At 43.0% G+C, this 15,930-nt stretch overlaps 1 protein-coding gene across 1 annotated transcript in view; it reads right to left on the reverse strand.

The window, feature by feature from the left end:
- LOC124522820 (complement C3-like) overlaps positions 1 to 15,930 on the reverse strand; it is a 46,027-nt gene that overhangs the window by 14,982 nt on the left and 15,115 nt on the right. The window contains exons 18-21 of the mRNA XM_047094454.1: positions 7,260 to 7,368; positions 6,893 to 6,978; positions 1,797 to 1,939; positions 1,479 to 1,691 (exon numbers count right to left, since the gene is read on the reverse strand). Coding sequence (XP_046950410.1) covers positions 1,479 to 1,691; positions 1,797 to 1,939; positions 6,893 to 6,978; positions 7,260 to 7,368 — 551 coding nt within the window. The remainder of the gene's footprint in view (positions 1 to 1,478; positions 1,692 to 1,796; positions 1,940 to 6,892; positions 6,979 to 7,259; positions 7,369 to 15,930) is intronic.

Raw genomic sequence — 15,930 nt, forward strand, 5'->3', positions numbered from 1 at the left:
ATAAGATATTTCACTGTAAAATAACACTGTCAATTTTAAATCATTTTCTTTCTTTTTTTTGAGTTAGGTTCTGTTATCCTTTATTTTTGTTTTTTTTTTGTTTCAATATATGAAATTTATTGTCAAATTGGTTTCCATACAACACCCAGTGCTCATCCCAAAAGGTGCCCTCCTCAATACCCATCACCTACCCCCCCTCCCTCCCACCCCCCATCAACCCTCAGTTTGTTCTCAGTTTTTTTTTTAATTTTTTTTTAATTTTTTTTTTATTTTTGGGACAGAGAGAGACAGAGCATGAACGGGCGAGGGGCAGAGAGAGAGGGAGACACAGAATCGGAAACAGGCTCCAGGCTCTGAGCCATCAGCCCAGAGCCCGACGCGGGGCTCGAACTCACGGACCGCGAGATCGTGACCTGGCTGAAGTCGGACGCTTAACCGACTGCGCCACCCAGGCGCCCCATGTTCTCAGTTTTTAAGAGTTTCTTATGCTTTGGCTCTCTCCCACTCTAACCTCTTTTTTTTTTTCCTACCCCTCCCCCATGGGTTTCTGTTAAGTTTCTCAGGATTCACATAAGAGTGAAAACGTATGGTATCTGTCTTTCTCTGTATGGCTTATTTCACTTAGCATCACACTCTCCAGTTCCATCCACGTTGCTACAAAGGGCCATATTTCATTCTTTCTCATTGCCACGTAGTACTCCATTGTGTAAATAAACCACAATTTCTTTATCCATTCATCAGTTGATGGACATTTAGGCTCTTTCCATAATTTGGCTATTGTTGAGAGTGCTGCTATAAACATTGGGGTACAAGTGCCCCTATGCATCAGCACTCCTGTATCCCTTGGGTAAATTCCTAGCAGTGCTATTGCTGGGTCATAGGGTAGGTCTATATTTAATTTTCTGAGGAACCTCCACACTAAATCATTTGCTTTTTAATGTTTCATTGTTATTTCAATGACTTTAACATTACGGGGGAAAATTAACCACTAAACAATTTCAACCATTAAATAAAGACACGTAGATGGGGGCCTTCATTTGTCCTTTAGCTTCAGGCTCCAATTATGGTTTGACTTGGCACTGTCTCTATTTAAAATTTTGATCTTTTGTGTATCATGGATTTTTTGGCATTAATTTTGATTCCTTACAATATTGCATTAAAACACTGTTGCTCTTATGATCTCCCATTTTGCTCGAAAATATTAAGGAAAGATGATATGAGGCTTTTATTTTTATTGAAGACTTGATCTCCTATTATATTTGAGAATGTTCATCACTAGGAAAGAGTGAAAATGTAAGTGTTTCGCACTTACCCTAATCCTGGCCTTGCTCCGAACTTGCAGGACTCCCAAGCATCCTAAGCTGGACACTGGACACTCTTGGTGTCTCAGAGTCAGTGTCTCCAACCTGGGTTGACAGCATGGGGAGACAGGAGCCTCTCTCAAAGGACAAGGGACTGCAGGTGCCCCAAGGACTCACCACGACCTTCAAGGGCTTCTTGACACCATCCATGAGGAAACGATTGTAGACTGCAGCCTTGACCTCCACCTCATGTAGACCGACCTTCAGAGGCACGAGGAGAAAAGGCACCGCTATTGAGGACTTGGCTGGGATTTCCAGAATCTGCTGATAGGGTTTCCTTGCGGTGGCCTGGCTGCAGAAGGCTGGGTTGTAGAGCAGGGTCACTCGCACCTGCCAGGGAGAGAGTATCAGTCAGAGGGGCAGGTGCCATGGCCACCTCCCCCAACCATCCAAGCTCTCCATCATACCTCTGCCCCCACCCCCCCGGGAACCCACCTTGAGCTCCCCAACATCCTGGTAATTGTAGAGCACGGCTCGGATCTCCACTTGCTCATTGCGCACGACAGAGTAGGGTAGCCGCAGGTCGATGAAGAAGTCTTGCATCACCGTGACCTCATAGGGGTCAGCCACGCAGATCCCTGCCCAGGAGTGGAGTGTCAAGGGAAGGAGGTGGACAGGCTCTCAGTGCTTACCCCTCACTGCGGGAGCTGTGTCAAGCTCAGCCTGTGTTTGTGCAAGCCCAGGGGCTAAACAATTGCACAGGTGACACATTACCGATAGTGGTGGCAGCTGGGAGTCACTGTGATGTACGGTTTCCATTTTCTTCTTGTAGTTTTACTCATAGGTAGGTGTGCAAGGGGAAGGGCTCGAGCACACCCGAAGGGTCCATACCTGGGCTCTCCAAAATGGTAGCCTGAGCTCTCTCTGGTTCCTGGGCACTTGGAATGTGGCTAGCTCAGAAAACTTTTTTTTTTTTAACGTTTATTTATTTTTGAGACAGAGAGAGACAGAGCATGAACGGGGGAGGGGCAGAGAGAGAGGGAGACACAGAATCGGAAGCAGGCTCCAGGCTCTGAGCCATTAGTCCAGAGCCCAACGTGGGGCTAGAACTCATGGACCGCGAGATCGTGACCTGAGCTGAAGTTGGACGCTTAACCGACTGAGCCACCCAGGCGCCCCAGCTCAGAAAACTTTTTAACACATGTTTGGAACAATTTGCATATGCCAACCTACCTTTTCAGCTGTACATTTTGCAAATCCTAAAATACAGATCAAAGTATTTCTAATGAAAGGCTAGGGGTGCCTTTCCACTGACTGGCTCAGTCAATGGTGGGTGTGATTCTTGATCTGGGGCCATGAGTTCAAGCTCACGTGGGGTGTGGAGATGACTTACAAATAAAATTAAAATCTTAAAAAAAAAAAGATGAGCACCCTCCTTGAGATGCTCTGCAGACATAAATATGTACTAGATTTCAAAGGCTTAGTACAAACCAAAGCAAAATGCATCTTTCACAATTTCGAGATATTAATAGGTTAGTCTTAAATATCAATAGATGATTATTATAACATTATCATTAGAGTGATGGTGGGTTTTTTTAACATATTTTTCAGCATATTTTTTCAACGTATTTACCACAAGTTGCAAGAATAACATTGTGGAGATATTTGGTTACAGAAAATGTATGATAAAATGGATGTCACCTCCTCTTTTTTTATGGGGCTCCCAGAAAATTTAAAATGACATGCAGCCTGCATCGTATTTCTGGTGGACGGTGCTGATCTACAGGCAGTGAAAAATGACTGCAAAAGCGATGGTTAATTTGTGATTCAACAGCTACTTGGCTATATTGAAGCACTCGGTTGATGCAAGCAAAATTTGCAAAAGCATTATCATATTGAAATGTTACACTAAAAAAATAAATAAAAATAATGTTGCACCAAAGGTGTATTAAATTTGGGGCACCTGGGCGGCTCAGTTGGTTAAGCATCTGACTCTTGATTTTCGCTCGGGTCATGATTTCCGGGTGCCTGAGTTAGAGTCTGAGGTCAGGTTCTGAGCTGATGGCGTGGAGAGTGCTAGGGATTCTCTTTCTCTCTCTCTGCCCGCATGCTCTTCCTCTCCCCCCCCCCCAAATAAACATTTAAAAAAGACAGTTAAGGAAAAGAAATATATAAAAATTTAGTATATATATATATATATATACTAAATTTTTATATATATATAATATATATATTTATATTTCAATATAATATAATTTTCAATATAATATATATATTTATATAAATATATATATAATATATTTATATATATATACATATATATATATATATACCTTATTTTTCAGCAATGGAAAAAAATAGAGGCTTGAACCTTGAACCTTGAAAATCCTTATTTCCTAACCTACGGTCATTACTTTTCATTCTCGCAGGGGTCTGTTATAGTCATGGGAGGTAGTTACCATTTCTTATCTACCATTCATTTTTACATTTTAAAAAAAGTTTATTTATCTTTGGCCATCTCTACACCCAATGTGGGGCTCGAACTCACAATCCCAGGATCAGGAGTCACACGCTTTTCCCACTGAGCCAGCCAGCAGCCCCTGTTTTCACATTCTTAAAGCCAGATTTAATTTACTCTGGTGAGTGAAAAACCAGCTTTTGCACCACAAACAGGAGGCTACCTCCAGGGAAACAAAACGGTTTTGTTTTGTTAAATACTGGCCAGCTCACGTTGTGCCTGCAGAAAGCAGACCTGCTCTCTCCTTGCTAATGCAAGTCAGTCAAGACCTACAGAGGAGATGAGGACATCCTTGCACCAGACTTAGCTTTTCCCTTGAACAAGCTGGAAGGAGCGAGAGAGAACCACACACAGAGTGACCTCTGACACACCATCCGTGTTATGTTTGAGGCAGAGAAACGCCTACTCTCCATGACCCTAGAAGGACAGCTACATGTCACTGCATGTTGGTCCAAACCCATGGAAGGTACATCACTGAAAGGGAACCCTAGCTTTTGACTGCAGTTGATGATAATGTATCAGTGTTGTCCCAGAGATTTTGGCAAAGGTACCACCTAATGCAAAAAAGGGTTAGAGATGGGAATTGGGGGGAATTGAGGAGTGAGTGGTAATTCTCAGTTGTTTCTGTAAACCTAAATTGTTTAAGAAAACCCATAAATTAGTGGCCCCTGGGTGGCTCAGTCGGTTGGGCGTCCGACTTCGGCTCAGGTCATGATCTCACAGTTTGTGGGTTTGAGCCCCACGTTGGGCTCTGTGCTGACAGCTCAGAGCCTGGAGCCTGCTTCAGGTTCTGTGTCTCCTTCTCTCTGCCCCTCGCCACCCCCGCTCGCACTCTGTCTCTGTCTCAAAAACAAATAAATATTTTAAAAAAATTAAGAAAACCCATTAATTAAAAAAATATCAACCAGGGCACCTGAGTGGTTCAGTCGGTTACACATCTGACTCTTGTTCTCAGCTCAAGGTCACGATCTCATGGTTCATGAGTTTGAGCCCTGCATTGGGCCCTGTACAGCCGACAGTGCACAGCCTGCTTGGGATTCTCTCTCTCTGCCTCTATCTTCCCCTCCCTCAAACATACTGCCTCTCTCTCTCTCAAAATAAATAAATAAGCCTAAAAATATAATCGTACCTGGTAAGACAACAGTATTGAGAAGATGTCACACGGGTACAGAGAGCAGAATAGAAAAACCATAGGGCCCTTTAAGATGCTGACCCCATCACTCCCAGGGGGCATTGGGCAACTTCTGGGGATATTTTGGGGACATGTTACAACCGGGGGTGGGGGTGCTCCTGGAGTCTTTAGGTAGAGGCCGCGAATGCTGCTCAACATCCGATATTGCACAGAGAACCTTCCACAGAGAACCACCTAGCCCTGAACAACATCAGTGATGAGGTGCAGAGACCCCGGTGCAGGACAGGCCTTCCCCAACCTCCAGACACACACAACCCCCCACTCCCCGCCCCGTGGGTCATGTTAAATGCAGGTTCTGATTCAGCAGGTCAGGAGTGGGGTCCAAGATTCTGAATTTCTACAAACCCCCAGGGAAAGCACCTTTGCCAGATTGCTAGTGGTTCAGGGAGCAGGCTTTCAGAAGCAGGGATCTAAACTGTGCCTTTCAACTTTCTCTTTTCAAGCGGCAAGAACCTTTCTTATTTCAAGGAAACCTCACGCAGGCCCTCCATATGCAAACAGGGACAACGAGGAGATAGGAAGATGCTCTGATCTGAAACGCGGGCTTGGGCCTCCAACCAGGAGTGTGCTGAGCTGTTACTGGAGCTCCAGACGAAAGGAAAAGTATGTGCCCCATGAATGCATGCACCACCCTCCCTCGGTCAGGAGAAACTGCCAGTTTCAGTTCCCTCAGTTAAAAAAGACAAGCAAAGACGCAGGTTTTGAACATCTTGAAGCCAGGAAAGGGAAGTGATAATAATGTGTAATGTATTATAAATGGTAACAAAACAAAATTATTAAACACGTTGGTGTGGCATGAAAGAGATATTCATGCCTCCCGTCCTGGGTCTTCACATGTCCTTTTTAATGTTTCAATATTTTTTTCAACTTCTTTAACGCTCAGGGAAAAAATTAACCTTTACAATGTACCTAAATCATGGGGCGCCTCATTGGCCCACTCACTTAAGCCTCTGACTTTGGCCCAGGTCATGACCTCACAGGTTTGTGGGTTCGAGCCCTGCGTTGGGCTCTGTGCTGACAGCTTAGTGCCTGGAGCCTGCTTTGGATTCTGTGTCTCCCTCTCTCTGCCCCTCCCCCACTCGTGCTCTCTCTGTCTCTCAAAAATAAATAAATAAATATTAAAACCCCCCACAAAATGTACCTAAATCAAGTACAGGGGGCAGGGGGCACACATTTTCCCTCTTGCCTCAAACTCCAATATGGTTCAGAGTGGTGCTGGCTTCTATTTACAATGGAGATATTTTGTTCATGATTGATTTTTTTTTTGGATTCATATTGATTTTTTCAAAATCATCACATGAAAATATTACTCATCTGGTCTTAAAGTTATTGCTTCTCTCTCCTCATCCTGCTCTCAGGCCTGCCTGAGATCATCACATTAGACCAGGGCTTGCCAGCTCCCTGTGGTGGATCCCCCAACCCCGGGACACCTTTTACCCAAGATTCACAATCTGACTGTCTATGTTCCAATCATGCATTTCATCCTGCTTCCTCTTTTATATTTTCTTAATCACTTTACCCATTATCCTTGTCAACATGTCAACATCACCCCTTAAGGGTGTTTTTTGTTGCAAATTATTCTAGAGACTGTGCATGTCAACATGGGGGAGATTGTATGTAAGGGGTGGGTGGAATGGAGGTATGTGGGAACTCTTTGTATCTTCCCCTCAATTTTGCTGTGAACCTAAAACTTTTCTCAAAAGAAAATTTATTTACAAAAAGCACTATGTTCCCACAGAATAGGATCTGACACTCCTCTAGTCACCTGGGAGCAGAGTGTCAGACACCAAGAAACAGGGGATCTCTCTGGATGGGATGAGAAAATGCCCAGTGTCCCTGGGGTCTCTGCCCGCTGAGCGTGGGGGCACCAACTTCACTCACCTTTCTTGTCTGACAAGCTCACAGCCAGAATCTCCCAGGTGGTGATGGAGTCTTTCAAAAATATATTCATGGTCTTTGTGGAGATTCTGGATGGAGGAGAAGTGGGGATATTAAAAAGAGGCAGGTGTCAGAGGTATGGGGGAAGCTGGTGTGGAAGGGTCTCAAGGGGTGGGTTGGAGGGATGGGTGGGGGCTGGGCACATGGAGGGAGCCTGACTCTTGATTTTCTTTCTAGGCTGGGTTGTGGAGTTGCACAGTGATTCCAGAAAAGAGGTGTATAGGGTACATACAAATGAAGTGGTCCAGTCTGGGCTGCCATAGGAGCTGGCCTGGGGGTTGGGTTAAGGTGGGGGGTGTCTCAGCCTTACCCATCTTTCGCAGGTTCATTGAGATCCTCCATGCGCCATAGCCAGCTCTCAGGGAATTGGCTTCGGGAAATGATATCTTCTTCCGGGATTATATCCTCATCCAAGTCACCTAGGAGGCACGGGTGAGGAGAGGGCTTTATGGGTTTAGAACACACCCCTTTCTCCACTGTCCCCAGAGATACTTATCTCTACACATCTCTGGATTAACTTTATAGCTAATAAACTTTATAGTTTATTTGATTTTCTTCCCGACCTTTTTTTATGCCCCTTTCATTTTTCTCTTTGTATGGGAACCAGGCTCCTCTCACCTTTCCTTTTTCCAGGGTTCCTTCAATGAACAAAGGAAAACACACCTGGTGGAAGGTCCAAACCATCACCACCATGAGCAGTGGGATAGAACAGCCAAATATGCAACAGAGTGCATGATCACACTCCACAAACACCTCTGGAAGTCCCAGGACCTGGGCAGTGTATGACCTATTCTTATTATAGTAGGACTCACAGGTGCAGGATACAAAACAAGGTATTAAAATGTGTAAAAATCAGAAACCTAGCCAAAATGATGAAATGGAAGAATTCTCCTCAAAAGAAATTCCAGGATGAAATGACAGCCAGAGAACTTCTCAAAACAGATCTAAACAATATATCTGAACAATAATTTAGAAAAACCATCATAAGACTGATAGCTGGGCTTGAAAAAAGTATAGAAGACAGCAAAGAATCTATTGCTGAAGAGATCAAAGACCTATGAAATAATCAAGGTGGATTAAGAAATGTAAATGAGATGCAAAATAACCCAGCTGCAGTGACAGCAAGGATGGAAGAAGTAGAGGAGAGAATAAGTGAAATAGAAGATAAAATTATGGAAAATGATGAAACTAAAAACAGGAGGGCAAGGAAATTTTAGACCATGAGGGGAGAATTAGAGACCTAAGTGATTCCTTGAAATGAAATAAATCTGTATCATAGGTGCTCCAGAAGAAGAAGAGAGAGAAAGGGTCAGAAGGTTTATTTGAACAAATTATAGCTGAGAACTTCCCTCATCTGGGGAAGGAAACAGGCATTCAAGTGCAAGAGGTACAGAGAACTCCCTTCAAAATCAACATAAACAGGCCAATACCATGACATATAGTGAAAGTGGAAAAATACAAAGATAAAGAGAATTCTGAAAGCAGCTAGGAAAAAATTGGTCTTAACCTACAAGGGTAGACACAGAAAGGTAGTAGCAGACCTGTCCACTGAAACTTGGCAGGCCAGAAGGGAGTGGCAGGAAATATTCAATGTGTTGAATAGGAAAAATATGCAGCCAAGAATCCTTTATCTGGCAAGGCTGTCATTAAGAATAAAAGGAGGACGGAAGTGAAGATGGCGGTGTAGGAGGACGCTGGGCTCACCGCGCGTCCTGCTGATCACTTAGATTCCACCTACACCTGCCTAAATAACCCAGAAAACCGCCAGAGGATTAGCAGAACGGAGTCACCGGACCCAAGTGCAGACGAGAGGCCCACGGAAGAGGGTAGGAAGGGCGGCGAGGCGGTGCGCGCTCCACGGACTGGCGGGAGGAAGCCGGGGCGGAGGGGCGGCTCGCCAGCCAAGCAGAGCCCCCGAGTCCGGCTTGCAAAAGCGGAGGGGCCTGACGGACTGTGTTCCGACAGCAAGCGCGACTTAGCGTCTGGGAGGTCATAAGTTAACAGCTCTGCTCGGAAAGCGGGAAGGCTGGAGGACAAAGGGAGGGTGAGCTGCGGAGCCCCCGGACGACAGAGTTCAGTTTGGCAGGGAACAAAGGCGCTCGCCAGCGCCATCTCCCCCGCCCATCCCCCAGCCAAAATCCCAAAGGGAACCGGTTCCGGCCAGGGAAATTGCTCGCTCCGCGCAAACACCCAACTCTGTGCTTCTGCGGAGCCAAACCTCTGGCAGCGGATCTGACTCCCTCCGGCTGCCACAGGGCCCCTCCTGAAGTGAATCACCTAAGGAGAAGCGAGTTAAGCCTGCCCCCCCTGCCGCCCGCCGTGCACCTTGCCTACCCACCCCAGCTAATATGCCAGATCCCCAGCATCACAAGCCTGGCAGTGTGCAAGTAGCCCAGACGGGCCACGCCACCCCACAGTGAATCCCGCCCCTAGGAGAGGGGAAGAGAAGACACACACCAGTCTGACTGTGGCCCCAGTGGTGGGCTGGGGGCAGACATCAGGACTGACTGCGGCCCCGCCCACCAACTCCAGTTATACACCACAGCACAGGGGAAGTGCCCTGCAGGTCCTCACCACACCAGGGACTATCCAAAATGACCAAGCGGAAGAATTCCCCTCAGAAGAATCTCCAGGAAATAACAACAGCTAATGAGCTGATCAAAAAGGATTTAAATAATATAACAGAAAGTGAATTTAGAATAATAGTCATAAAATTAATCGCTGGGCTGGAAAACAGTATACAGGACAGCAGAGAATCTCTTGCTACAGAGATCAAGGGACTAAGGAACAGTCACGAGGAGCTGAAAAACGCTTTAAAGGAAATGCAAAACAAAATGCAAACCACCACGGCTCGGATGGAAGAGGCAGAGGAGAGAATAGGTGAACTAGAAGATAAAGTTATGGAAAAAGAGGAAGCTGAGAAAAAGAGAGATAAAAAAATCCAGGAGTATGAGGGGAAAATTAGAGAACTAAGTGATACACTAAAAAGAAATAATATACGCATAATTGGTATCCCAGAGGAGGAAGAGAGAGGGAAAGGTGCTGAAGGGGTACTTGAAGAAATAATAGCTGAGAACTTCCCTGAACTGGGGAAGGAAAAAGGCATTGAAATCCAAGAGGCACAGAGAACTCCCTTCAGACGTAACTTGAATCGATCTTCTGCACGACATATCATAGTGAAACTGGCAAAATACAAGGATAAAGAGAAAATTCTGAAAGCAGCAAGGGGTAAACGTGCCCTCACATATAAAGGGAGACCTATAAGACTCGTGACTGATCTCTCTTTTGAAACTTGGCAGGCCAGAAAGAATTGGCACGAGATTTTCAGTGTGCTAGACAGAAAAAATATGCAGCCGAGAATCCTTTATCCAGCAAGTCTGTCATTTAGAATAGAAGGAGAGATAAAGGTCTTCCCAAACAAACAAAAACTGAAGGAATTTGTCACCACTAAACCAGCCCTACAAGAGATCCTAAGGGGGACCCTGTGAGACAAAGTACCAGAGACATCACTACAAGCATAAAACATACAGACATCACAATGACTCTAAACCCGTATCTTTCTATAACACTGAATGTAAATGGATTAAATGCGCCAACCAAAAGACATAGGGTATCAGAATGGATAAAAAAACAAGACCCATCTATTTGCTGTCTACAAGAGACTCATTTTAGACCTGAGGACACCTTTAGATTCAGAGTGAGGGGATGGAGAACTATTTATCATGCTACTGGAAGCCAAAAGAAAGCTGGAGTAGCCATACTTATATCAGACAAACTAGACTTTAAATTAAAGGCTGTAACAAGAGATGAAGAAGGACATTATATAATAGTTACAGGGTCTATCCATCAGGAAGAGCTAACAATTATAAATGTCTATGCGCCGAATACCGGAGCCCCCAAATATATAAAACAATTACTCATAAACAGAAGCAACCTTATTGATAAGAATGTGGTAATTGCTGGGGACTTTAACACCCCACTTACAGAAATGGATAGATCATCTAGACACACGGTCAATAAAGAAACAAGGGCCCTGAATGAGACATTGGATCAGATGGACTTGACAGATATATTTAGAACTCTGCATCCCAAAGCAACAGAATATACTTTCTTCTCGAGTGCACATGGAACATTCTCCAAGATAGATCATATACTGGGTCACAAAACAGCCCTTCATAAGTTTACAAGAATCGAAATTATACCATGCATACTTTCAGACCACAATGCGATGAAGCTTGAAATCAACCACAGGAAAAAGTCTGGAAAACCTCCAAAAGCATGGAGGTTAAAGAACACCCTACTAACGAATGAGTGGGTCAACCAGGCAATTAGAGAAGAAATCAAAAAATATATGGAAACAAACGAAAATGAAAATACAACAATCCAAACGCTTTGGGATGCAGCGAAGGCAGTCCTGAGAGGAAAATACATTGCAATCCAGGCCTATCTCAAGAAACAAGAAAAATCCCAAATACAAAATCTAACAGCACACCTAAAGGAAATAGAAGCAGAACAGCAAAGACAGCCTAAACCCAGCAGAAGAAGAGAAATAATAAAGATCAGAGCAGAAATAAACAATATAGAATCTAAAAAAACTGTAGAGCAGATCAACGAAACCAAGAGTTGGTTTTTTGAAAAAATAAACAAAATTGACAAACCTCTAGCCAGGCTTCTCAAAAAGAAAAGGGAGATGACCCAAATAGATAAAATCATGAATGAAAATGGAATTATTACAACCAATCCCTCAGAGATACAAACAATTATCAGGGAATACTATGAAAAATTATATGCCAACAAATTGGACAACCTGGAAGAAATGGACAAATTCCTGACCACCCACACTCTTCCAAAACTCAATCAGGAGGAAATAGAAAGCTTGAACAGACCCATAACCAGCGAAGAAATTGAATCGGTTATCAAAAACCTCCCAACAAATAAGAGTCCAGGACCAGATGGCTTCCCAGGGGAGTTCTACCAGACATTTAAAGCAGAGATAATACCTATCCTTCTCAAGCTATTCCAAGAAATAGAAAGGGAAGGAAAACTTCCAGACTCATTCTATGAAGCCAGTATTACTTTGATTCCTAAACCAGACAGAGACCCAGTAAAAAAAGAGAACTACAGGCCAATATCCCTGATGAATATGGATGCAAAAATTCTCAATAAGATACTAGCAAATCGAATTCAACAGCATATAAAAAGAATTATTCACCATGATCAAGTAGGATTCATTCCTGGGATGCAGGGCTGGTTCAACATTCGCAAATCAATCAACGTGATACATCACATTAACAAAAAAAAAGAGAAGAACCATATGATCCTGTCAATCGATGCAGAAAAGGCCTTTGACAAAATCCAGCACCCTTTCTTAATAAAAACCCTTGAGAAAGTCGGGATAGAAGGAACATACTTAAAGATCATAAAAGCCATTTATGAAAAGCCCACAGCTAACATCATCCTCAACGGGGAAAAACTGAGAGCTTTTTCCCTGAGATCAGGAACACGACAGGGATGCCCACTCTCACCGCTGTTGTTTAACATAGTGCTGGAAGTTCTAGCATCAGCAATCAGACAACAAAAGGAAATCAAAGGCATCAAAATTGGCAAAGATGAAGTCAAGCTTTCGCTTTTTGCAGATGACATGATATTATACATGGAAAATCCGATAGACTCCACCAAAAGTCTGCTAGAACTGATACATGAATTCAGCAAAGTTGCAGGATACAAAATCAATGTACAGAAATCAGTTGCATTCTTATACACTAACAATGAAGCAACAGAAAGACAAATAAAGAAACTGATCCCATTCACAATTGCACCAAGAAGCATAAAATACCTAGGAATAAATCTAACCAAAGATGTAAAGGATCTGTATGCTGAAAACTATAGAAAGCTTATGAAGGTAATTGAAGAAGATTTAAAGAAATGGAAAGACATTCCCTGCTCATGGATTGGAAAAATAAATATTGTCAAAATGTCAATACTACCCAAAGCTATCTACACATTCAATGCAATCCCAATCAAAATTGCACCAGCATTCTTCTCGAAATTAGAACAAGCAATCCTAAAATTCATATGGAACCACAAAAGGCCCCGAATAGCCAAAGGAATTTTGAAGAAGAAGACCAAAGCAGGAGGCATCACAATCCCAGACTTTAGCCTCTACTACAAAGCTGTCATCATCAAGACAGCATGGTATTGGCACAAAAACAGACACACAGACCAATGGAATAGAATAGAAACCCCAGAACTAGACCCACAAACGTATGGCCAACTCATCTTTGACAAAGCAGGAAAGAACATCCAATGGAAAAAAGACAGTCTCTTTAACAAATGGTGCTGGGAGAACTGGACAGCAACATGCAGAAGGTTGAAACTAGACCACTTTCTCACACCATTTACAAAAATAAACTCAAAATGGATAAAGGACCTAAATGTGAGACAGGAAACCATCAAAACCTTAGAGGAGAAAGCAGGAAAAGACCTCTCTGACCTCAGCCGTAGCAATCTCTTACTCGACACATCCCCAAAGGCAAGGGAATTAAAAGCAAAAGTGAATTACTGGGACCTTATGAAGATAAAAAGCTTCTGCACAGCAAAGGAAACAACCAACAAAACTAAAAGGCAACCAACGGAATGGGAAAAGATATTTGCAAAGGACATATCGGACAAAGGGCTAGTATCTAAAATCTATAAAGAGCTCACCAAACTCCACACCCGAAAAACAAATAACCCAGTGAAGAAATGGGCAGAAAACATGAATAGACACTTCTCTAAAGAAGACATCCAGATGGCCAACAGGCACATGAAAAGATGTTCAGCGTCGCTCCTTATCAGGGAAATACAAATCAAAACCACACTCAGGTATCACCTCACGCCAGTCAGAGTGGCCAAAATGAACAAATCAGGAGACTATAGATGCTGGAGAGGATGTGGAGAAACGGGAACCCTCTTGCACTGTTGGTGGGAATGCAAATTGGTGCAGCCGCTCTGGAAAGCAGTGTGGAGGTTCCTCAGAAAATTAAAAATAGACCTACCCTATGACCCAGCAATAGCACTGCTAGGAATTTATCCAAGGGATACAGGAGTACTGATGCATAGGGGCACTTGTACCCCAATGTTCATAGCAGCACTCTCAACAATAGCCAAATTATGGAAAGAGCCTAAATGTCCATCAACTGATGAATGGATAAAGAAATTGTGGTATATATACACAATGGAATACTACGTGGCAATGAGAAAAAATGAAATATGGCCTTTTGTAGCAACGTGGATGGAACTGGAGAGTGTAATGCTAAGTGAAATAAGCCATACAGAGAAAGACAGATACCATATGGTTTCACTCTTATGTGGATCCTGAGAAACTTAACAGAAACCCATGGGGGAGGGGAAGGAAAAAAAAAAAGAGGTTAGAGTGGGAGAGAGCCAAAGCATAAGAGACTCTTAAAAACTGAGAAGAAACTGAGGGTTGATGGGGGGTGGGAGGGAGGGGCGGGTGGGTGATGGGTATTGAGGAGGGCACCTTTTGGGATGAGCACTGGGTGTTGTATGGAAACCCATTTGTCAATAAATTTCATATAAAAAAAAAAGAATAAAAGGAGAGATAAAGGCTTTCCCAAACAAAAACTGAAGGAGTTTGTGACCACTAAGCCAGCCCTGCAGGAGAGCCTAAGCGGGACTCTGTGAGTGGAAAGCAGCAAGGACTACAAGGGACTAAGACATCACCATAAGTGCGAAACCTGTAGATAACCCAATGACACTAAATCCATCTCCTTCAATAATCACTGTGAATGTAAATGGACTAAATGCCTCAATCAAAAGACATAGGGTATCAGAATGGATAAAGAAACACTATCCATCTATATGTTGCTTACAAGAGACTCATTTTAGACCTAAGGACACCTGTAGATTGAAAGTGAGGTGACAGAGAACCATCTGTCATGCTATGGGACATCAAAAGAAAGCTGGAGTAGCCATACTTGTATCAGACAAACTATATTTTAAAACAAAGACTGTAACAAGAGATGAAGTAGGCCATTATATCATAAACGAGGGGTCCATCATCAAGAAGAGCTAAATTGTAAATATTTATGCCCCCAACATGAAACACCCAGACCTATAAATCAATTAATCACAAACATAAATAAACATGTAGATAATACTGTTGTTCTGGAGGGGACTTTAATACTCCACCTGCAGCAATGGAAAGATCATCTAGGCAGAAAATCAATAAGGAAACAATGGCTCTGAATGACACATTGGACCAGATGGACTTAACATATATTCAGAACTTTTCATTCAAAAGCAGAAGAATACACATTCTTCTTGAAGGCACATGGAACATTCTTGAAAATAGATTACATACTAGGTCACAAAACAGCTCTCAACAAGTACAAAAGGATTGTAATCATACCATGCACATTTTCGGATCACAACACTGTGAAACTTGAAATCAACCACAATAAAAAATCTGGAAAGCCCCCAAATGCATTGACATTAAAGAACATCCTACTAAAACAGGGGGTAACTGGGATATTAAAGAAGAAATTAAAAAATGTATGGAAGCAGATGAAAATGAAAACATGACAGTCCAAACCCTTTGGGATGCAGCAAAGGCAGTTCTAAGAGGACAACACATTGCAATTCACACCAATCTCAAGAAGCAAGAAAGGTCCCACATACATAACCTAACCTCACATCTAAAGGAACTAGAAAGGCAGCAGCAAAGAAAGCCCAAGGCCAGCAGCAGGAGAGAAATAATAAAGATAAGAGCAGAAGTAAACAATATAGAATCCAAAAAAAACAAAAAACAGAACAGATCAATGAATCTAAGAGTTGGTTTTGTGAAAGAATAAATAAAATTGATAACCTCTTAGCCAGGGTTCTTAAAAATAAAAGCGAGAGGACCCCAACAGATAAAATCATGAATGAAAGAGGAGAGATCACAACCAGCGCCACAGAAATACAAACAATTATTCAAG

Source organism: Lynx rufus, unplaced genomic scaffold (assembly GCF_022079265.1).
Source record: "Lynx rufus isolate CCGP_SWC_20201006 ecotype Redwood Valley unplaced genomic scaffold, mLynRuf1.p SCAF_4, whole genome shotgun sequence".
Lineage (NCBI taxonomy): Eukaryota > Metazoa > Chordata > Mammalia > Carnivora > Felidae > Lynx > Lynx rufus.